Source organism: Leucopleurus acutus (assembly GCF_964270905.1).
Source record: "Leucopleurus acutus genome assembly, chromosome: 11".
Lineage (NCBI taxonomy): Eukaryota > Metazoa > Chordata > Mammalia > Artiodactyla > Delphinidae > Leucopleurus > Leucopleurus acutus.
In genome coordinates, this window is record NC_139152.1 from 26,220,047 (window position 1) to 26,241,523 (window position 21,477).

The 21,477-nt window shown below is 39.5% G+C and overlaps 1 protein-coding gene across 8 annotated transcripts in view; it reads right to left on the reverse strand.

Annotated features, from left to right (window-relative positions):
• Positions 1-3,154: 3,154 nt before the first annotated feature.
• Positions 3,155-21,477, reverse strand: part of DENND5B (DENN domain containing 5B) — a 208,490-nt gene continuing 190,167 nt past the window's right edge. For all 8 annotated transcript variants that reach the window (XM_082851063.1, XM_082851062.1, XM_082851066.1 and 5 more), the window contains 9 exons: positions 21,165-21,293; positions 19,282-19,403; positions 16,454-16,599; positions 14,469-14,587; positions 13,446-13,633; positions 9,609-9,691; positions 9,269-9,395; positions 7,118-7,292; positions 3,155-5,552 (listed from right to left, as the gene is read on the reverse strand). In XM_082851063.1, the coding sequence (XP_082707189.1) occupies positions 5,369-5,552; positions 7,118-7,292; positions 9,269-9,395; positions 9,609-9,691; positions 13,446-13,633; positions 14,469-14,587; positions 16,454-16,599; positions 19,282-19,403; positions 21,165-21,293 (1,273 nt within the window). In that variant the 3' untranslated portion in view covers positions 3,155-5,368. The remainder of the gene's footprint in view (positions 5,553-7,117; positions 7,293-9,268; positions 9,396-9,608; positions 9,692-13,445; positions 13,634-14,468; positions 14,588-16,453; positions 16,600-19,281; positions 19,404-21,164; positions 21,294-21,477) is intronic.

Below are 21,477 nucleotides of genomic sequence, written 5' to 3' on the forward strand. Positions count from 1 at the left end.
TACCCTTTCCCAAGTTCATAAATACATTCTACATTTTCTTCAAAAATTTTTGTTTTGCCTTTTACATTTAGGTTGTTAAGCCAAGAATTAACTGATCTTTCTGTATGGTGTGAGGTAGGGTTCTTTTTTGTTTAACCCCTTTTAGATAACCAGTTAGTTGCCCAGCAGGCTATATTTCTACTACATAATGGTTTTATGTAGTTTTTTCTCTCATAATGGTTTTATCCCTCTACTTTCTGGAGTCACTTGCCCTGTGAACTGCTCAGTATTAAGGTTCTATAAAAATGAAGCAAAACAAAGTATCAACCCCACAGTTTTATTTGTAAAGAATGAAGCATGAAAAGTCATATTTAAATGTACTCCAAAACCTGAAAAACCCACATCAGTTTCTCTGATACATATGTTAAAGTGCTTGATATCACAATACTCTTTAAATTTTAAGTATGCTCAGATGAGAAAAAAAATCCAGTTCTGATGCATTTTGTTAACAATACAAAGAAAACAATATAATTTAAATGCAGAAATGCTCATTTAAAAAAAAGATACACAGGGTACATTTATACATGGTTCAAGTGTAACACAGAGAATTCTTTTTATAAGTTTAACACCCTCATTTGATTGATAATAGGAACTCTTACCATACCTCTCTACTTTTAATAAGATCTGTCTAGTGTTTGGAATAAAGGCTGGGCCACATGTAAATACATTTAGGTAATTGGGTCAAGCGTGATTCCCTCCACATAACCCAAGGATACCCTGGATTCCTTCAAATGAGGAGACTGTTTTTGACGATTTTTTTTCACTCTGGTATTAACTGCTCAATGTGATAACTTTCTGGAGCCAATCTTTATTTTGTTCTTGAGAGGACAATCATGTCTAGTAAGATGTGATAGGATGAGGTTCTCCTTGGATTACTCTGATCTCACTCCATCGGTACCCTCTTCAAAAAGCTTGGAAATCAGTTTGATTCAAGAGATTTATAAATGTATTTTAACAGGAATAAGAGACCTAGTAGCTTATTATTTGTTTCTGCCTCCTTTTACACTAAAAGGTAATGTAACAAATACTTATATAAGAAACATGGACTTCAAATGACACGGATGACTTGGAAATAGGATTGATTCACTTTACAAAAGTAGAGATGATCTCAAGACTCCATTCTCAATCAGTGAAGGTGTGTTAATACTGAAATGTAAATAGCTACGGTTCAGACTGTCCTTTTGAATGGTGAAAAAGATAGACTAGTTTCTGTAAACCTCACAGAGAAAATACTCACAGTTCTCAAAATGAAAATCTACTGAAAAAATCATAATTCTTAGCAGAAAGAAGCTATTTCATCATTAAGAGTTACACTTCCAATGCTGTCAAATAAATATTTCCCTGGGGAATCTGAGGTCCTTGTCTGTTGCCTCATGTTTCAAAATATCTCAGAGGTGTCAACATTTACTACACATGAACTGTTATGTATAGCCTCTATCCCTCTTTTACTTACATTTACATACTACAGTGCTTTATTGCCAAAAAAAGGAAATACGAGCAATTCAGTATTTCCCCTGTATCATTCATATAGTGTGACAGAAGTTCATTAAAATGATTTCTTAAAAAACCATGTTAAAGTAAATACCATAGTGTTACAAAAGGTACAAAATGTGAGAAATATTTAAAATAAATTTTAGAGGGAAATCATAAACTTTTGCAAGCTTTAGGTTCTTCTATCAAATTCTTGCCCCCAGTGGGAAAGAGGATGGATAAGGTTGGGAGGCCTTCCTCTTGTTCTCAGCAGCCCATTTTTCTCCACTGAGAACCCTACTTTATACTACTCCACACTGAGCCTCAGTCATTTTTAAGGCGCTGGTAAGCCCCCAGACAGGGCACAGCTTCAGGGTCTCACACATAATACCAATGTCGGTGTAATGCTACTATGTCACCAAGGTTGATATTAGGAGTTTCAGGACATTTGAAAAACACTTGGAAGATAAATGTTTCAAGAGATAATATTTTTGGCAAGTTAATTTTAAAACAGTTTCTACTTAACCTATTATTATGTGAAAATATTAATTATGATTCCAGGCATTACTTTTAATTTATTTTGAGAAAAAAAAGGTCAATCACAAAATTGATTTTTATGTACTTTAACTTTGAAGTGTGATGACAAAGCAATATACTAGTTTAAAGTATTAACAGGAAAAAAAAATAAAGTGTTAACAGAGCAGAAAGTATACCTCTGAATGACCTTCAGAAGTTAGCTTAGAAGGCTATGTACATTTATTCTAAGGATTCTGCTACTGTCCCGCTCAAAATATTTTGATATTGGCTCAAAGACAGTTATAAGCCATGTAAGAACTAAGTCTTATTTCTTTAGAATTGTGTTTCTTATGTGACCCCAAACTTTGCTTTTCATTCATCAACTTGTAACCTAAGGACTTTTTGTTGTTTCAAATTTTAAATTTCTTTTGAAAGGCCACCATTTCCCATCACTGGCAGTATTCAAAAGAATGGGCTGTAGGTCATTCAGGCAGCTCATAAGGAGGTCCCCCAGGTGTCGGGAGCACTGGCTTTATCACTGGCATACATATATGGACTCCCAAGGTGACCACTCTGAAGGGCCTAGCATTCTAGAGGATGTGTCAGTTCTGGTGTGATTCCTTCTTTTGAAATTGGTCATCTCACTACTATAGTCAGACAATAGAAAGTGGGATGAAACTTTAGGTATAACTCTTTTGGGAGGTATTAATTTTTAAAGTATTGGTATTATTCACAGGTCCAAAATCCAATTTTGCTCCTAGTTTTTTTTTTTTTTTTGGCTGCGCTGTGAGGCTTGTGAGATCTTAGTTCCCTGACCAGGGATCAAACCCGGGCCCTTGGCAGTGAGAGTCCTAACCACTGGCCCGCCAGAGAATTCCTGCTCCTACTTTTTGTTTGTTTGTTTGTTTGTTTGTTTTGTTTTTTTGTTCTTTGCGGTACGCGGGCCTCTCACTGCCGCGGCCTCTCCCGTTGCGGAGCACAGGCTCCGGACGCACAGGCTCAGCGGCCATGGCTCACAGGCCCAGCCGCTCCGCGGCATGTGGGATCCTCCCGGACCGGGGCACGAACCCGTGTCCCCTGCATCGGCAGGCGGACTCTCAACCGCTGCGCCACCGGGGAAGCCCCTGCTCCTACTTTTTAAAATAGGTGTAATTCTCTATAACTTAAGGACAATTTGTTAAAATGAGTATTAATCCCTGTGCTACCTGTATAGGTGGATGAATAAACCAAGGGTAGAAAGACTATTAATATGAATGCCTTGGAGGCCAGTCTCATGCAGCCTGGTGTAATAAAAAACATGAATTCTAGACTCTGTGTTGTCACAGGTGTGCGGGTAAGTATTTAATCTCTCTGACCCTTAAGTGTTCCCATCTGTAAAATGAGAAGGCTAGACTAGATGACTCAATTCTAGCCTGCTAACCTAAGCCATCTCTCTGTTTGCCCAGAATGTGTCAGAAGCATGGCCTTTGGAAAAGGTAACAATGACAAAATCCGGGATTGGATCACGCTGTGGTTTCTCATCACTGAAACAGTAAGTGCCTAGTGTGCAACAGGTTCTGGATGTCTCCCATAACAGACTTTCCATGTCCCTGGAACAGCCACACCACTGTGGACAAACTTCAGCTGTAGGCAAACAAATTTCTGGTCTACCCAGGTCACCCAGAACCATCTTCTTAAACCCTTTCCATGGGTTTCTAAATGCTGCCTTCAACTCTCCCTACCCTCCTCAAGTACTTAGTCACGTATTAAAAGGGCGTGTGCCTTGCTTGAATACAGTGTTTGATAAAGGGAGTGAGGCACTTGTATCATTAGTTTCTTCTTCCAGGAAAAAAGGTAAACAACGCTATTGGCTAAAGCCTGGACCCTCAGATCTCACAAGGGTCCTTAGAGGCCATGGCTTTGCTTCTCAGCCACAACTGGGAACAAAATCTGGAGCTCTGCTGAGGCAATTTCCCTGCTAACAACATGCAAATGCCTAATTAGACTTAAAGGACTGACCGTAAGATGAAGACTTAAGGTAACGAGCTAATACCAAATTTATTTAACTTCCTTAAAAAATACCAAACCGGAAAGTTACGATGTTTGGTCTCCTAAAATTGTTGCCTCTTGTTTCGCTTCCATTTTGTCAGTACTGGCCTGTACCTTCTCTGGGCCAGTTGTTTTTACATTTTCACCCCTGCTTACAAAAGAACATAAAGCTTGCCCTGAAACACCCAGAAAGGGTTCATTCTTTCTCTCTTCTTCTGTTATTTGCATTATCATGGTCAACAAATACTTTCACAAAAACATTCCAAGCCACACAGGGCCCTCCTCCTTCTTAAACATTCTTTCCATTTCCTGAGGGGGGATGTGCACCGGGAGAGGGGAGGCGGGTGATTGGAACCAAACAAAGACCGTGTTTGTGTTATCTTTAAGAGGTAAGGGACCACTGCAGGGTTGAGATGGCCAAATTAAAAGTACAGAATCAAATTGCTGTTTGCAGTTCTTAAGACCATGAGGCCAACACTCTGAAATTCACATCTCCCCAAAGTACCTCAAATAACAAGAATAAAAATGCCAAGAATGAAGTTAGTCTAGGCTAATCTTTCCAAAGTGTAAAGAAGTTATAATCCCACAAGTTAACACACTTCTCAGGGCTTTGTGTGTTCTCTTTCCAGTTTAGCCAAGCTCCTGGGGTACAGTATTTAAAATATTTGAATCATATCTTGTGCTGACGGAAAAAATTTTTCCAAAAGACTGGAAAAGTGGCTCAATTCAAATGTATGAAACCATGTGAAACTTAAAAGCTGTAAGTGAGGGCTACTATCCCCTACAGTAGGTAAAGCTGTTTACATTCACAATACAAAGGATCAGACACCAGGATGGCTGGTTACGACATAACAATGCATTCTGAGTTCCTTTGTGATACGGGGAGGGAAAAAAAAGCCCCACTGGGTTGCACTGTATTTACATGTTTACTGGCTTCTTCCTGACTAGCACCACTCTTTCTCCTCCCCCCACCCCCCACCTCCCAATACTTTTAAGCTACTTATTTTAAGTCACAGGAATATTCAATCTAAGAAAAGTTATCTTATTAGAGTAATATAATTTCTCAAAGAAGAGAGCATATTTACACACATCTAACACATGAAAATACTCTATTTTATACTAAATTCCAGGTTCAAATGAACTACAATACAGCACTTTACCTTGTCTGTAGTGTCAGCATTGTTCAAATTGGGGGATACGGTGTGTTGCCCCCTGCAGTGACTCACTACCTCATCAGACAAGTCCAAATCGGTCCCCGTCGTTGGGGAAGGCTCAGGAACAAGGGGTCTGGGCTGCGAGTTTCTAGCTAATTGGGTTACACATCCACTCCTTTGATGAGTGAGCCTTCTAAGACTATAGTGAAGTCCTGGATGGTCTGCAGAATGCGGATGAGGGAGTTGACGGTCATGCGATCTCGCAGGAGGGCACTCTCCTCATACATTCGGGTGATGGCAGGACACTCAGCTAACAGCGGAATCCACTGTGGGAGCAGGCGATCCCTACAGACCCAAACAGAAACAAGTCCTGAGCACTGCTGCCCTCGCTGGAGAACAAGGCACACACTGGAGCTTTTGACGACGGGGAAGGTGTGGGTGTGGGACTGGATGGGGAAAAATCTAGCCAAGCTCTGAGGTCACCAAAGACAAAACCAAAGTCAACTAGCTGGATAATGACTGGTTAAAAAGATAAGGTAACGAGACAGTGTAAGCTAACGAGGAAACCCATCAGGTTCTAAAAGTGGGTCTGCGCAAGTTGGCCATAAGGACTTAGATGTATTAAAGAAATTCTCTATTCTGATTCTACCACTTTTAAAAAAGGCAGAATGCCATTCTGTATTCTTTTTTTACAGGGATGTTAATCAGACATCTGTGGCAAGGCATGCCAAAGTATATTGACCTTTTGTGAAGAAAGTTTCCATTTAATTGTAGGGACTAGTGCTTTTTTTTTTTTAAGTTACACAACATTACAAGGTAAGGAACAAAATCAAAGCAGAAAAACATGAAGTAGATTTTATAAACCAAAAGAGGGGTTGCGCTGGTCTAATAAATCAGAACAGTAAAGAGATAAAAGGAGATAAGGATCATACTCAAAAGGAACTTTAAAAAACACAGCTGAAATTGGGCAGCTTTGATTAAGAAGAAATACAGAACTTAGCTCAGTAAACCAGTTGCTTCAGGAGGACAGGATCTCAATCTTCAGTGTTTCCTGATTAAACTGACATGAGCTATCTGTCACTAAGTAGCTAAGACATCCTCACTGAGCACCTCTCGCTAAGCTTTCATGACAAGGCAGCTAGGCCATCCTGCACCTCTTGCTGGGGCTTCTAGGGGTTTAGAAGAAAACAAACATTGCACAGATAAAACATCTTCTAAAGATCTATGTGGTTCATTTCTTACAATTCTGAGAGCCGTTTTAAAATTAATGGAGTGTACAGCTCCTATGCGTCATTTAAAAAAAAGAAAGGGGTAGGAAATTGTCTTAAGGAGAAGACTTTCCATAGTAAGAATTACTTAGATAGTAAGAATTCCACAATGTATTAAAATTAAAGCAACATGGTAGCATACACACACTATACAAGCTCTATACAGGAAATATATATGTGTGAATGTGCTGGCGTGTCTAATTGTCTACCAATCTACCTATTACTTACCCACCCACCTCTGGTGCAGTACTATGTAATGGTTCAGAGCTTTGGGCTCTGGAGTGCGACTAGGTGTAAATCTTGGCTCTGCCTCTTTCTAGCTGTGTGACCTTGGGAAAGTTTGTTAACTTACCCGTGCCTCTTCTACTTTCTATTTTCTCATCTATACAGTGGGGATATCGCTTGCTACTTCATGCAGTGGTGGTGGTGAAGTAACAGGAGGGTTAAATAAGATAATGTACGTGAAGTACTGAACATACTGCCCAACACATAGCAAGCACCCAATAAACAGGAGTCTCATAAAATTTGGTACGAAAGAAACCCACGGGAGAGCTTTGGAAGGGGCGAGATCTGGTATAATCTTTTCTAAATTCTTGCTCAACATGTGACAAAGACAGGGAAAGTCAAGAACTGGCTTAATACCGTGTTCCAAGGCAAACTAAAATCTGGAATTTGCCATCCTTCCCAATGTTCCTGGGTGCAGTATTAATAGCATTTACATAGTGGCAGAAGGTTTTGCAGGATGATTTCTGAATGAGGACATCATCTTCATTGTCTAGAATCTGGTCAGTTGTTTCAAAATAAGCAACTGCTCTCTCTGGAGAAGGAAGGTAGAGTCATATCACAATACACATAATACTTCAAATAAAAAAAGATGAATCACTTGGTTTATTCTGGAAATACTAACGACACTTTGCATTATAGCCAGTCCTAAAACCAAAACCATTACTTTATCCTGGTTTCACAATAAATTCTAGAGGCCCATGTTTCACGGTAGAACAATATGCTCCCAGGAGTTCATTTTCTAATCTAGACTGCATTCCAGACGGTTGGAAAGTTTACTCTCTTTAGAATACCTTCAAGAAATGGCAGTTGACAGCAAAGAAAAAAAACCCCATGAACTTGTCTGTTAAGACTGGAGCCTTCTAAGAGTAAGTAGCAAAGACATGGTAGCCATTGAGGTGGCGCCCTTTGCTCTAGTTATAGAATGGCTGGCTAACACTGCGCAACAAAATCCTTGAAATGGAACTGCTTCGGTAAATCTGAGGAAGAGGGACTTCCCTGGTGGTGCAGTGGTTAAGAATCTGCCTGCCAATGCAGGGGACACGGGTTCAAGCCCTGGTCCGGGAAGATCCCACATGCCATGGAGCAACTAAGCCCGTGCACCACAACTACTGGGCATGCGCTCTAGAGCCCGTGAGCCACAACTACTGAAGCCCGTGTGCCTAGAGCCCGTGCTCCGCAACAAAGAGAAGCCACGGCAATGAGAAGCCCGCGAACCGCAATGAAGAGTAGCCCCCGTGCGCCACAACTAGAGAAAGCCTGTGCGCAGCAACAAAGACCCAACACAGCCAAAAATAAATAAATTTATTTTTTAAAAAAATCTGAGGAAGAGTTATGTATATACATATCAGAAGCAGGAGCAGTAAGAGTCTATGCATTCCAAAAGAAAAAAAAAACAACCCACTCTAGGGGGCCTAGCTCTGTCAACTTTCCTTTCTTTGTCTAAAAGTTATTGGATAAAATCAACTACTTCATCCAGGCCTTATTTATAAACATGAAATGATTAATCTCCCTGTTAAAGAAACTGGGAATTGTAGAAGAACCTGCATAGCAAAATAAAGAATACAAAGTTTAGCGAGCTAGAGCAGTACATGCCAGTAGAACTTTCCATGATGATGAAAATATTCTACATCTGCAAGGTCCAATTCTACAGCCACTAGTAGGGCTGGTGTGACTGAGGGAGTGAATTTTAAACTTAATTTAAATTAAGCCAATTTAAATAGCCACACGTGACTACTGGTTACCATACTGGACAGCACGGAACTAGAGTGATCCTTTTAAAACATAGATTATATGATGTCACTCCTTAGCTCCAGGCCTTCCAAGGACTTCCCATACCATTCAGTACAAAGAACAATGTGCTTCCAGAGGCCTAGAAGGCCCTCCACAACCGGCTCTGGCAGTAAACACCCTGTCCTCCCAATCCCAGCCCCTCTCCCTCACTCCGCTCCGGTCCCACCAACATCCCTGCTGCTCCATGCAAGGCCAAGCACAGCCCCACCCTGCTCTGCCGGGGCGCTTCTTTCAGCCTCCAGTGCCCTCTTTCCCAAGGCTCACTTCCTTGAAGTCTTTGCTTAACGTTACCTTGTCAACGAAGTCTATAAGGACCCCAATTAAAAGAGTGCCCCCACTCCATTTCCTTTCACCTTGCTCTATTTTTTTCTGGATCAATGATGACCTTCCAATATATCAGATGAATTGCATATCTGTTATGTTTTTGTGTATTGTTTGCCCCTACCAGATTATAAAGTTGTCAACCATAGGAATTTCTGTGTTTTGTTTACTTTTATCTTTATGTATATCTTGAGCATCTAGAATACTGCTTAGAATATTGTGGACATTTATATATATTTGTTGACTGAATGAAAAGCACAGATACTGCTTATTTGATATTTACTTTTAAAAACATACACCCTTATCACTAACTCTTATTCACTCCAATTCCTGAGTTTGAGTTTTCTAAGAAACATTTTGATGACCTTATAACAACACACACCAGCTTTAACTTACCTATGAAGTCCCAGATGAAGACGTTCTTGTGAAAGATGCGAGCAGATTTGAAGCCATGGTGGAAAACTTGCTCAAGTGCTGCAACTAAGCCACTCTCTCCACACAGCAACACAGTGAGGCTTCCTCTCTGTGGAGCGCAACACACAGTGCCGGAGAATAAGCTCTTGCTCGATGTTTAAGAAAAATACTAGAGGAACAAGTGCTGAGAGTAGCAATGAAGCATTTTTTGCGGCTATTAGAAAGCTTACAAATGAAAATTAAAGCACATTTTATTGCCTTATGTATCATGTATAAAGCAGCTTTAAAATCCTACCATATTAAGTTTTATAGCCCATCATACCTCTTTTTCAGGTTTGTGAAAATGTTTCACAATATTGTTCACAGCTTCTCCAATTCCTTCTTGGATCTGTCCAGCATTGGGTTCTAAAAAATAATCAATAATGGCTGAATTCTCATGCAAGGGAAATAAACCAAAGTACTACAGGACATCAACTGTGCCTGCCTGTGGTGGAAACACTTCACCAGAGCAGGCTGGCTTGTCAGGGTTCCGTGAAACTTGCCTTGGCCAGTTTGGCCAAGGGAGAGGCATATTGGCACAATGGAGTAGAAACCAAGAGACTCCCAAGATTCAAATCCCAGCCTTACCACTTGCAATCCATAACCTTGGTCAAATTATCTAACTTCCTCTGAGTTTGAGTTTCTTCAATCTATAACAGGGAAAACACACACCTCTTGGGTCACAGGGAAAAGTGAATGAGATATTATGTGTAAATCATCCGGCATGGTGCCTGTCACAAAGTGCTACTAGTCCTCAGATCTAAGGAGAGAGGTGGGAAAGACCCACAGCATCATTCCTCAGGTACCCCTTATCCCACCTACCTCCGAGTCCTTAGCAGGCACAGACTAAGGCTTCTGGAGCTCTGAATGTCTAATTTGGATCGTGTGCTTTGCTGTTGTCTTAAAAGTAAAGGGTATATGTTTAAAGATGCCAGGTACATGGGGACACCCTGCCTCAAAGCCCAGAACTGTTTCCTTCTGGCCACTTAGTCCATCTGGGCACTGCTTCATTCTCTCAGCCAGTACTTGCTTACCTAGGCCCCCTTCCTGAGGGAGAGCTTGGTGGGTTTCTTGAATGGAATCTAAAGCACCTTTGCCTCCCAAACCCCAAGAACGATTAAAAAAAAAAAAAAAAAAAGAGAAAAAGACGGAAAAGAAAAAAAGGTGGTAAACAGGTTTCATCCATGGATAGAACTAAGTAACAAGAGAAAAATTAAATAATTGGTCTTTTCTTGTAGTGATTAACTCTTAAATCAAACTCACATATCACACTATAAATGACATGCTATACAGTCTAGAATTTAAGACTCTTTAAATTCATACTGCTGGAGGATTTCTTGCATAAGACATTTTCCAGGTAAGACTCAAGTAAGTTTTCTCTATACCAATGCAAAAAAATTGTTAAAATGGAAACCTCTTATAATTGAAGGACTGATACTGTGTCATCTCCAGCTCCTAGTAATCTTTTTACGTGTACCTTTCTCTTTTAAACATGAAGATCTATGTTGAAAGCTTTTATTCATTTCGAATGAACCCTGTGCTGATCAGCATTACTTTGAAACCAATTTAAAATGTTTAGTTCTCTAAATATCACCTTGCACACACTGTGAAAAAAACACCACGGTACCCATCTCTGAGTTTCACATTATTTAAAATTTTCTGCTTACTGAGAAAGAAAATATGACTGGAAGCGGGGCCTCTCAAAACATTAATACCCCATAAAATTGGACTGATTCACAAGTTGTAATAATTTGGAAGGACTGAACTGAAATCCACTTTTTGATTTTAAATCAGCATAGCTGAGGTATTACATACAATAAATTCACCAATTTTAAGTGTGTAATTTGATGAGTTTTGACAGATGTATAGACATATAACCATCACCACAAACATAATATAGAAAATTTCCATCAACCCCAAAAGTTCCCCCGTTCCCCTTTTCAGTCAATCCCCTTCCCCAGTTCATAACCCCTGTCAACTGCTGATCTGCTTTTCATCGTTATTATATTGGCTTTTCCAGAATTTAATACAAATGGAATCATATAGTGTCTGGTCCTTTGTGTCTGGTTTCTCTCACCTGGCATAATAGTTTTGATTCATCTGTGATGCTAGATATATCCACAGTATTGCTGAATAGTATCCCATTGACTAGATCTACCACTATCTGCTTCTCCACTCACCAGCTGGTGGACACTGGGGTTGTTTCCATTTTGGCTATTATGAATAAAGCTGCTAGCAGCATTTGAGTACAAGTCTTGGTGTAGATATATGTATTCATTTCTTTTGGGTATATATCTAGAGTGGGACTGCTGGGTCAAGTGTATGGTTAGTATGTGTATATCTTTAAAAGAAATTGCCAAATGGTTTTTCCTTTTGCATTCCCACTGGCAATATATAAGTATTCCACTGTTCTCTACCCTTATTTTAGCTATTCTAGTGTGTGTCTGTGTGTGTGTGTGTTAAGTTTACTTCTGAAGGCAGAGAAGAATTATGAATACAGGGCATCATTTGAGAAAGAATAATTTTACATTTTAGACTGTATCATTCTAATAGCTAATATATTACTATGTACTAAGAAACGGATATGGAATAATAATAGCTAAGGAAGCTGCTTTGTTAGTTAACTAAGGACCTCTTAGGTACCTCTTATTCTACTCATGGTTACTGTCTATAAACTGAAATAAAACCACTTCACTGATAAACTTCTGTGATTTTTTCACTAAATCATACTGCCTCTTTATTAGTTTTCTGTGGTTCTGGTATTAGGTTACCACAAATTTGGTAACGTAAAAAAGCAGAAATTTATTCTCTCACAATTCCAAAGGCAGAAGTCAGAAATCAGTATCACCAGGCAGAAGTCAAGGTGTGGACAGGGCTGCACTTCCTCTGGAGGCTCAGTGGAAGAAGCTGCTCCTTGCCTCTTCAAGCTCTGGTGGCTCTGGCATTCCTTGGCTTGTGGCCACATCACTTCTATTTCTGCCTCCATCTTTCTATTGTCTTCTCCTCTGTGTGTGTCTAATTTCCTTTTGCCTCCCTCTTATAAGAATACATGTGATTGCATTTAGGGCCTACCTGGGTAATCCAGGATAATCTCCCCATCTCAAGTTCCTTAACTTAATTATATTTGCCAAGACCCTTTTTCTAAATAAAGTAACATTTACAGATCCCAGGGATTAAAATCGGATACCCCTGGGAGACATTATTCAGCCTATTAAAGACCACATTAGTATAAATTAGAAGTTTATTGTACTATTCAAAATGGCATATGAACATAGTATCCTATCCACAGAATTCATTTTTTTATAGTATTTTGTTTTATCACTTCTACAGGAAGTTGGGGGTGGGGTAGGGAGAGGAATTTTTAGAATTCCTCTTAGAAAAAGGGGCTCTGGATAACTAGATGTGGGAGTACTGTAACATGTAACTGTCCTTATTCCTCCTTTAAGTTTCAGGCAAGATATTATTTATTCATACTTCCAAAGCTTAATTAAAACAGAAGCAGGCAGTTTTTGTTGGATTTTAGCATCTAAATTCTTCAGGGGCTTTTAATTATTTGTTAATGTCCTGCTTTATTTTTCCTCCTTTTTTGTCTCCCCATTCTTTTTTTTTTTTTAATTAATTTATTTTATTTTATTGGCCTCGTTGGGTCTTTGTTGCTGCGCGTGGGCTTTCTCTACTTGTGGTGAGTGGGGGCTACTCTTCGTTGCAGTGCGCAGGCTTCTCATTGTGGTGGCTTCTCTTGTTGCAGAGCACGGGCTTCAGTAGTTGTGGTGCATGGGCTTCAGTAGTTGTGGCACGCGGGCTCAGTAGTTGTGGCTTGCAGGCTCTAGAGTGTAGGCTAGGTAGCTGTGGCGCATGGTCTTAGTTGCTCCACGGCATGTGGGATCTTCCCTAGCCAGGGCTCAAACCCGTGTCCCCTGCATTAGCAGGTGGATTCTTAACCACTGCGCCACCAGGGAAGCCCTCTCTCCCCACTCTTAAAGTCTTTCTCTCAAATTAATTTTCCTCAGCTTTTTTCTTTTCAATCTCCTTACCGTAATTCATTAATACAACAGTTTTCTATGAAATGGCTACATGATGCCTGCAACATGACACACTGGAAAATAAAAAAACTATTTACTGGTAGTTTTTCCTGTCAGTGAAGTGATGCTTAGTCTCCTGGCCATGGTGGGTGATTTCTGCTGGGGTGGAGTCCGACACTGCTTCACTAGATCCTCATCTGCTGCTGATGTCATCAATTCTCCAATGAGAATTCTCTCCAGGCTTCCATCATCAATGCCTTTCCCCAGCCACCGCCCGCATGGGAACCTGGTAGGACAGAAACAAACTTCAGAATCACCAATATCTTACTAGCTTTAATTAGAATTTTTAAATGGCACCATGGGTGAAGCCCATCATTTTAGTGCCTGTGGGTTGCTTTTTTCATTATGAAAAATTTCAAACACATAAAAAAGTAGAAAAGATAAGAGACACCCTTATTCTCATGACTTAAACATAACATTTTGCCATATGCTTCATTTTTATTTTTTGTTAAAAGTATTTTAAAGTAAATTACAAACAACAGGACATTTTACTCCCAAGCACTTTAGTATGAGTCTCTGAAAACTAAAGATATTCTCTCTTATATAAAGAGAATAAATCGTTATCATCAAGTTAAAATAATTCTTTAATATTTTCTCATACCTCGTCTGTATTAAAATTCTGGGGTTAGTTTCAACAACAATATCTTCAAACTAGATGCTAATGTGGGAGTTAAGTTACGGGAGAAAAGAGGAGAATGTTCTCAAAGAAGAGTGCTGGCTTTGCCCAGGAGCATCTGAAAGACCCTTTCCTCTTACTGACATTATTTTAAGCTTCTTTTTTGTTTCCTTTTTTTTTTAATCAGACTTCCACCAATCATTTTCAACATTTGTGGACTAAGCATTAGCAGCAAACACAATCAGTTTCTTAAAAGTATTTTGGGGACAATTTTGTATTTGGAACAAAATAACACAATTTTGTTATGACATAAACAAAACAACCCAAAAAACTAAACTAAAATTCAGAAGGCAGCGGGAAAGCTTTGGAATGAAAATAATTCTCAAACCTTTTCTTGTCTAAAGAGTCTTAAAAGAAGTCTGAGCTCCCAAGGACATTTACTTACCTGTATGTATGTCCTGTGATTTCGTTTCTGACCATGACACAATCCACTAGCCATTTGGCTAACAGTCCTGAGTTATCGTGACCAATCTGAACAGTAGTCAGCTTCCCCAGGTTCTGGCACTGCAGGGACAGGACCACAGGTTACTCAGTACCTGATCCCTTCCTGCTACCCCTCAGCTTTAGCAGTGGTGCCATGGTTCCATCCAATTTAACAACTGCGGAGGACCCACTCTGCATAATGTGTTCTGCTGTGCACTAGAGAAAAATATTCACACCTAATAGGTCCCTTCTAATGAGACAGGAGACATAGGAACATTAACTATCAAATGAGAGGGACTGCACAATGCCCTAGAGTAGAGATGTAAACAGGTACTTGAAGAACACTGGGGAAAGAACGATGATTTCTAATTGGAGAACCCAGAAACATTGCAGAGTCAGTGATTTGTGCCTATGAAGGATGAGAAGAATCTCAAGAAGTGGGAAAAGGATGCTGTTTAGATTTAGTTGCAGAGAGGTCAGAGAAACAATTATAGATACAAAATATCACCAACATGACTAGTTTTCTGCTTCTAATAAAATACTAAGGCAGAACTGACTTCAAACCTCACCTAGAAGTCTTTGAAGCTGTTGTTAAAAAGAAAAAAAAAAAAACATAGTTATCAGTGTCCTTCCTGACCCTTTGTGGACAAGTACAAAAGAAAGCAATGATAATAGGAATGGTGAAAATAAATGTCAGCTAAATTCTGACTTTCAAATTCTGATAAAAGATCATAGACCCCAGACATAGACCCCAGATCTGGGGTCTACCCCTGACATAGACCCCAGATCATAGACATCAGAACTACGAGTTCTCAAAGTCCTTGACGTCTTTGAATCACAGCGATCTAGGTGAGGGAGGATGGCATCTTGAATTAGTTGTGGCAGCAGAGATGGAAAGAAGTAGGCAGATGTGAGAGTCTAGAAACAGCAATGATGGGACTTATAATGCAGTTTATGTTCCGTACTTGGTAGTCGAAGAAAAGCCAAGGATTTTAATCTTTTATATACAGATGGCTGTGACCCCACTAGATAGATAGTGTCAAAATAAGCTCTTGGGCAGTGTTATGACTCTGAGTGGAAACTGTTATTCCTAGACTCCAAGGAACATGAGAACAGGACATTTCAATTAGCACCATTTCCCTCCTGAAACAAGAACAGCTGTTTGTCTTCTTCCTGCATGCCAGGATCAACCAGCATGTGGGCTCAAAAGTATGGGAATACTTCACCAGGTAAGACCTGAAAACTGACTACCATAGCGAAAGGTATATTTTTGCAAAATCACTTTATAAATATCACCACGTGGTCTAAAAACCAAAAGCATGGATAGCAGCTCCCCTGTCCCTTTGTCTAGGTTCAGGCAGGGTGAATTTACAGTTTGGAAGAGAACCACTGTGGGGAAAGCATTTACTTGAATGTTCTCTACTTGCCAGGTTCCGTGCTAGGCACTGGGAATTATGGAATAGGACCTGGCAAAGCCCCAAAGTGCACCATTATAAGTGGAAAAATAGAGCTTAACAATTAAAATAACAATAAAAATAGAAAAATTCACGTGTTCAAGACAACTTTAGGTATATAATCCCAAAAATGATCCTGTGTACTTAATTACTCCTTTATATTATTTGACTCGAGGAAAAATGAAAAAGTGAAACTGGCATCGTTGTGTAGAACTATGTATGACACTTTGTGCTAAGAAAGGTATTAGCTGGGCTTCCCTGGTGGCGTAGTGGTTGAGAGTCTGCCTGCTGATGCGGGGGATGCGGGTTCATGCCCTGGTCCGGGGGGATCCCACGTGCCGCGGAGCGGCTGGGCCCGTGAGCCATGGCCGCTGAGCCTGCGCGTCTGGAGCCTGTGCTCCGCAACGGGAGAGGCCACAACAGTGAGAGGCCCGCGTAATGCAAAAAAAAAAAAAAAAAAAAAAAAAGAAAGAAAGGTTTTAGCTGAACTTACTTCAAAAGTCATTTCGAGGAGATTTTTGGGAATCTGCATTACTCCCGTGTCTCCCAGTTCTCCTGATACACAGATCCAAGGGTTCGATGTGATGATCGCATTGCTCAGCTTTTTGATGGGAATGATCACTGACCTATACGGAATCACTGAAAGAAAAACGCTGAAATTAATACAAAATTACAATAAAATTCTGATAACAAAACAAATATACATTAAGAACTCGGCTGGCTTTCACAGATAATTTGCTTTTTAATGATCTATCAAGATGTACTTAAACAAAAAGATAGATCATAACCTCCTCCAGTCTAGAAAGATGAGGTCTGGTTTATAAGCCAAAAGTCCCAATATTTGTGGTTTCCACACATATACATCACCATGTGTACATGACATGCTTATCATTACCACTACATTTATAAACAATGCCAGGCATTAGCACCAGAATCTCTGAGGACATAAACAGTGACTGTGCTATATAGTATTTTCATTGTTTTAATGTTTTTTATTAATTTTGTTCCAGAATTGAGTATAAATGAGCACAGTTACTAGTATGGTTTCATATAAAAAAAGGTGGTAGATGACTTCTTGGATAGTATCCTCTTGTTGCTGATTTTCTTGGCCAACCCTTAAAAGCACTGCACTTCAGAACTTTCCCATCTCAGTTTTACAGTCCAATATGCAAAGCCAAGAATAATAAACAACAGCACCTCCATTCTGGACATAATATGAAGTCTATAAACTACAACTTGGAAAGGTGACTCATGTACAAGAGGTGCCCCAGGGAAAGAATCAGGATATGGAAAGGGATCTGTAAGAAATCTTTCGCCTCTGAAGGCTCTTCAAAAGGCACACCACTAGATGTCACTGTCCTATCACCATCCTTTGCTCAAATGTGGAAACCACCCAGGCATTACACATACCTCCATTTCCTTTAAAAAATGGGGATGGCTCAAACACATTAGCATATTTTTATCCCTCAGAGCCATACTTTTTTTTTTGTTTTTAAAGCAGGGTAGAATCAATATTTTGGTTGGTATTCTCAGGATTTCTGTTCATTCAGCCACAAGACAGCTAATAGAAAGCCCTCCTTGAAAGAACTACACGTAGAATTAAAAACATTTACTGGACAAGAGGCTCAGATACAGCCTCACAATAGGAGCTCATGCTTCAATGTGCTCTTAGATGAGCGAAATGAATGGGATAAATGGTTCATTTCCCTAACTTTACATAGACGACTTTCTGTTGGGTGAATAACCTCCCTTTCTGTCCTTTTATTTTGGCTGAAGGAAAGGAAAATGTCAGAGGGAAGGCCATACTTTCATGGTTTAGTAATCATGAGACTCAAATGATTTTTGAAACTGAAAGCAGAAGAGGTTAGTGCAAGATGTTATTTTAGGCCCCAGAGGCTACTTTCATTTCTTTCACTGACAGGATTAGAAAAGCTACCGAAAAAGGCTGTTTAAGGTCAGCAGTTCTGTGGCTGCAAAGGGCTCACAGATGCACAACAATGATTTCATAAAGTAGAAAAAGAGCAATATTATTAAACTCAGAATATTTATTTTATGAAGTATTTCGATTCCTCTAATTGAAAGAGCTCCTCAGATGAAGAGAAATCTGCATATATGGGGAGGAACTTAGCATCCTAACTCTTCTCTTTCAAAACTGTATATAACACCTTAGTTTCTAGTAAACTAATAGTAGCTTGAAAGATAATACAGGTTGGCCCAATAACCATTCCAACTCCATTTTCCCCTTGTCTGCCTCTACCAGAGACTTTGAAGGCCAAAACCTACACAACTGTGCCCAGTGAAATATTGGTGATATTTATTGAGATTTCTTAGAAAACTATGTTTTTCTAGCACAGATTCTAACCCCTCTTCCTTGGCACTCCTTCCCTCTTTGGGCTGGAGGGTAGACTGAGAACAGCCGTCGCTGGAGGCGATCAGCACGCACTGATAACTGTCAAAGAGCCTGGGTCTGTGATAGCACTGTGGACTGCCTACCCCAAGACTTATCACTGTGTAAGAAAATTAAAACAACCAATTTCTTTAAACCACTATTTTCCAAGCTTCTGATACTTGCAGCTGAATAAAACTGCTGATACAAGTAAAAATTCTCCAAAGTAGGGAAGGGGATGCACTGCAACAGAATAAATGCTGTAATTCAATTTATCAAAAACACATCTCCAATCATCATTTCCTCCCTCTATAGACCTACAACACCCAGCAAGATCCTGAAGTCTTTCTGAATCTTCAAAGTTTAATGATGCTCAGTTATATAAGTTTATTATCATATACTGATTCTTTGAATTTATGTGTTTCAGGTAAGATATTGGAATATTTGTTTAATAAAACATTTTTCTTTACATCCATCCCAATTCCTACTGCAGACTGGGTTTCCTGGGAAGCAGACTCTGAGTCAGAAATTAGCATGCAGAATGTGAGGAAGAAAGCAGGATGGGCTGAGGCAGAAACTGAGCTCTGATGCTGTGAGTGCTCAGCTGGTCCCACAGTGAGTTCTGGGACAGCCCATGGATCAGGCAGGGATGCTGGCCAGCTCTGGTAGGAGGGATAGCTTCAGGTAAGGTAGTTTTCTTTGGTGAGACACTCCCCACAGGAGCTGACAGCTGAGGGTGGTCTTCCAGCAGCATCTCCGGCTGCTGGGGCACAACCTTCATTCATAAATGGAGATGGGGTAGGGCGGGGGTGGTGGTGGATGTCACAGTGTGTGACTCACTGTGCTGTGATAGGTCTCGTTTTAAAAACTATAAACCCGTATTCCATTAGTCATCTGAGCAACTCTTCACTTAACAGTCAATTCTCCAGACTTACTGATAGTGGTGAACACACTGGTGAAGCAGAAATAGTCCACAGCATTGAGGGAAAGAAGATGGTAAAGAAACTGCTCTCTTTCTTCTTCACAACGTAGAAAAGCATAACGTTTATAAAGCTTCCTAGGAAAGGGTAAGACAAGCACAAAATAATAGTATAGTATATTTTTCATTATGTCTTCCACTAAAAATAAACATCTCCACTTAGACAAACTATGGGTAGAAACTTTAATCTAGCAAGAACAGACAATTCACAAAAATGAACACATAAAATCTATTTAGTAATTAAAGAAATAACCTGCCATGAATCCATTTTGTCTCTTAAAGTAATAAAGATTTAAAAGTGATGACCACTGCTGATGGGGGGTAGGGGGTGGCAGTGAATAATAGAAAGTGGAACTGAAAATTTCAGAAAAGCAATTTGTTGGTAATAATTATTTTGAACCAATCATATTCTTTGACTCATTAATTTTACTTTAAGAGCTCAGTCCTAGGGATATAATATGAAATGTGGGCAAAGATTTACTCACAAATGTCCACTTGAATATTATTTGTAAAAGTAAAAATATATCATTGTATACCCATTAAAAATAAAGTTTAGGAAGAGTTTTAACAAAAACAAAACTACTACTCCCCAAAATAATAAATAACTTTTTATTAAGCACTTACACTTAAGCATTTTCCAAGTATTTTAAAATTATTAATATATTTAATTCTCGTGACCACGAGAGGTAAGTCTATTAGCATTCTCCCTTTATAGATGAGGAAAACAGAGATACAGTGAAGTTAAGTATTTTGTCTAAGGCTATTCAAATAGTGAATAGTAAAGGTAGTATTTGAACACAGGCATTCAGATTTCAGAGGCTAAATCCTTATGATATAGAAAATGTTATGGTATAATATTAAGCCAAAAAAAGATCATGCTGAATTGCAAATATAGTATAATCTTAACTAAGAGAACATGTACAGAAGTACAGAAGAAAACATGTGAAATACTTAGTAGTCACCTTTATGTAGTAAGATTTTAAATGATTATCATTTTCTTCTTTGTACTTTGGCCACAAAAGGCAAGTGACTTATGGGTGGGGATAAGGTGTGGGGAGAGTAATCAGTTTTAAGAGAACAAGGTCAGGTTCACAGACTGTACTTCACATCACGCACTATTCTTTGGACATTAAGACTCATCCTAAAATGCTCCAGAGAGTAACTTAACCCAACAGTGATATGTACAAATGCAAAATCACAAAAAGAATTGGGTTTTGGTGGCATTCCAACACTGTCACGTTTGAGGTCTCTGTTGAATTCTTCGCATACCTTTGGTCTAGAGAACTCAAAGTCCTCAACCTTCAAATTAGTTCTACTATACATATTAGCTGGATGACGCATTTCATCCAAGGTTTCTTGATGGGGTAAAGGGAAACTATCAAAACAGTTAACTATTAACTAATATGCACTTGACTGGTTTCCTGGCTCTAAACTACTAAATGTAAGTGTTAGCAAGACTCTCAGAGAAGCCCTTTCCTGTGGACCTTTTTATTTTTTTACCACTCCTGGTTTTGCTGTGATCTTTACAATATGATATACGGTTTACATAAATTCCACCCATCTTTTGGATGTTACTCTCAGCTGTGGGACTATCAGCTTTTGTTCTGAACAGAGTAGCACAATCTGCCCCTTGGCTCTGAAATCTGTACCCTCCCAGATATAATCAAATAGGAGGTCATGACACAGAGTTTCTGAAGCACGTGCCTGTTAGAAAGGAAGAGTTCATGTGCAGAGGAGTCAGCAACTCAGGCTGAAGAAACCAGCGTGGCAGCCTATGCAATGTATTTTGTAAGCACACAGGTCACAGAAACAGAAATGCCTCAAGAGGCCATCTCTTACTTTGTGAGCAGTTGGTTAGAGAGCAACTGCTTGAGATGCTGGGACAAGAGCTTCTTTTCTAGAGACAATCTTATCCATGCTCGAGCTCGTCCGACATCAGTCTTGATCTCACTCATGTTTTGAATATGCCTAAAGAATAGTAAAACAGCAAAGATGTAAATTCTAAGGCTAACCTTGAACTGGAAAAGAACTGAAGAGTTACAGCACCTTGCACAGAAAAGTTATTTTGTACTTAGAGGAAGAAACAGGCAACACACAATTTATGTTGATTAAACTTCAAGTGTTCCACCTGAATCACGAAATTAGTCCAACA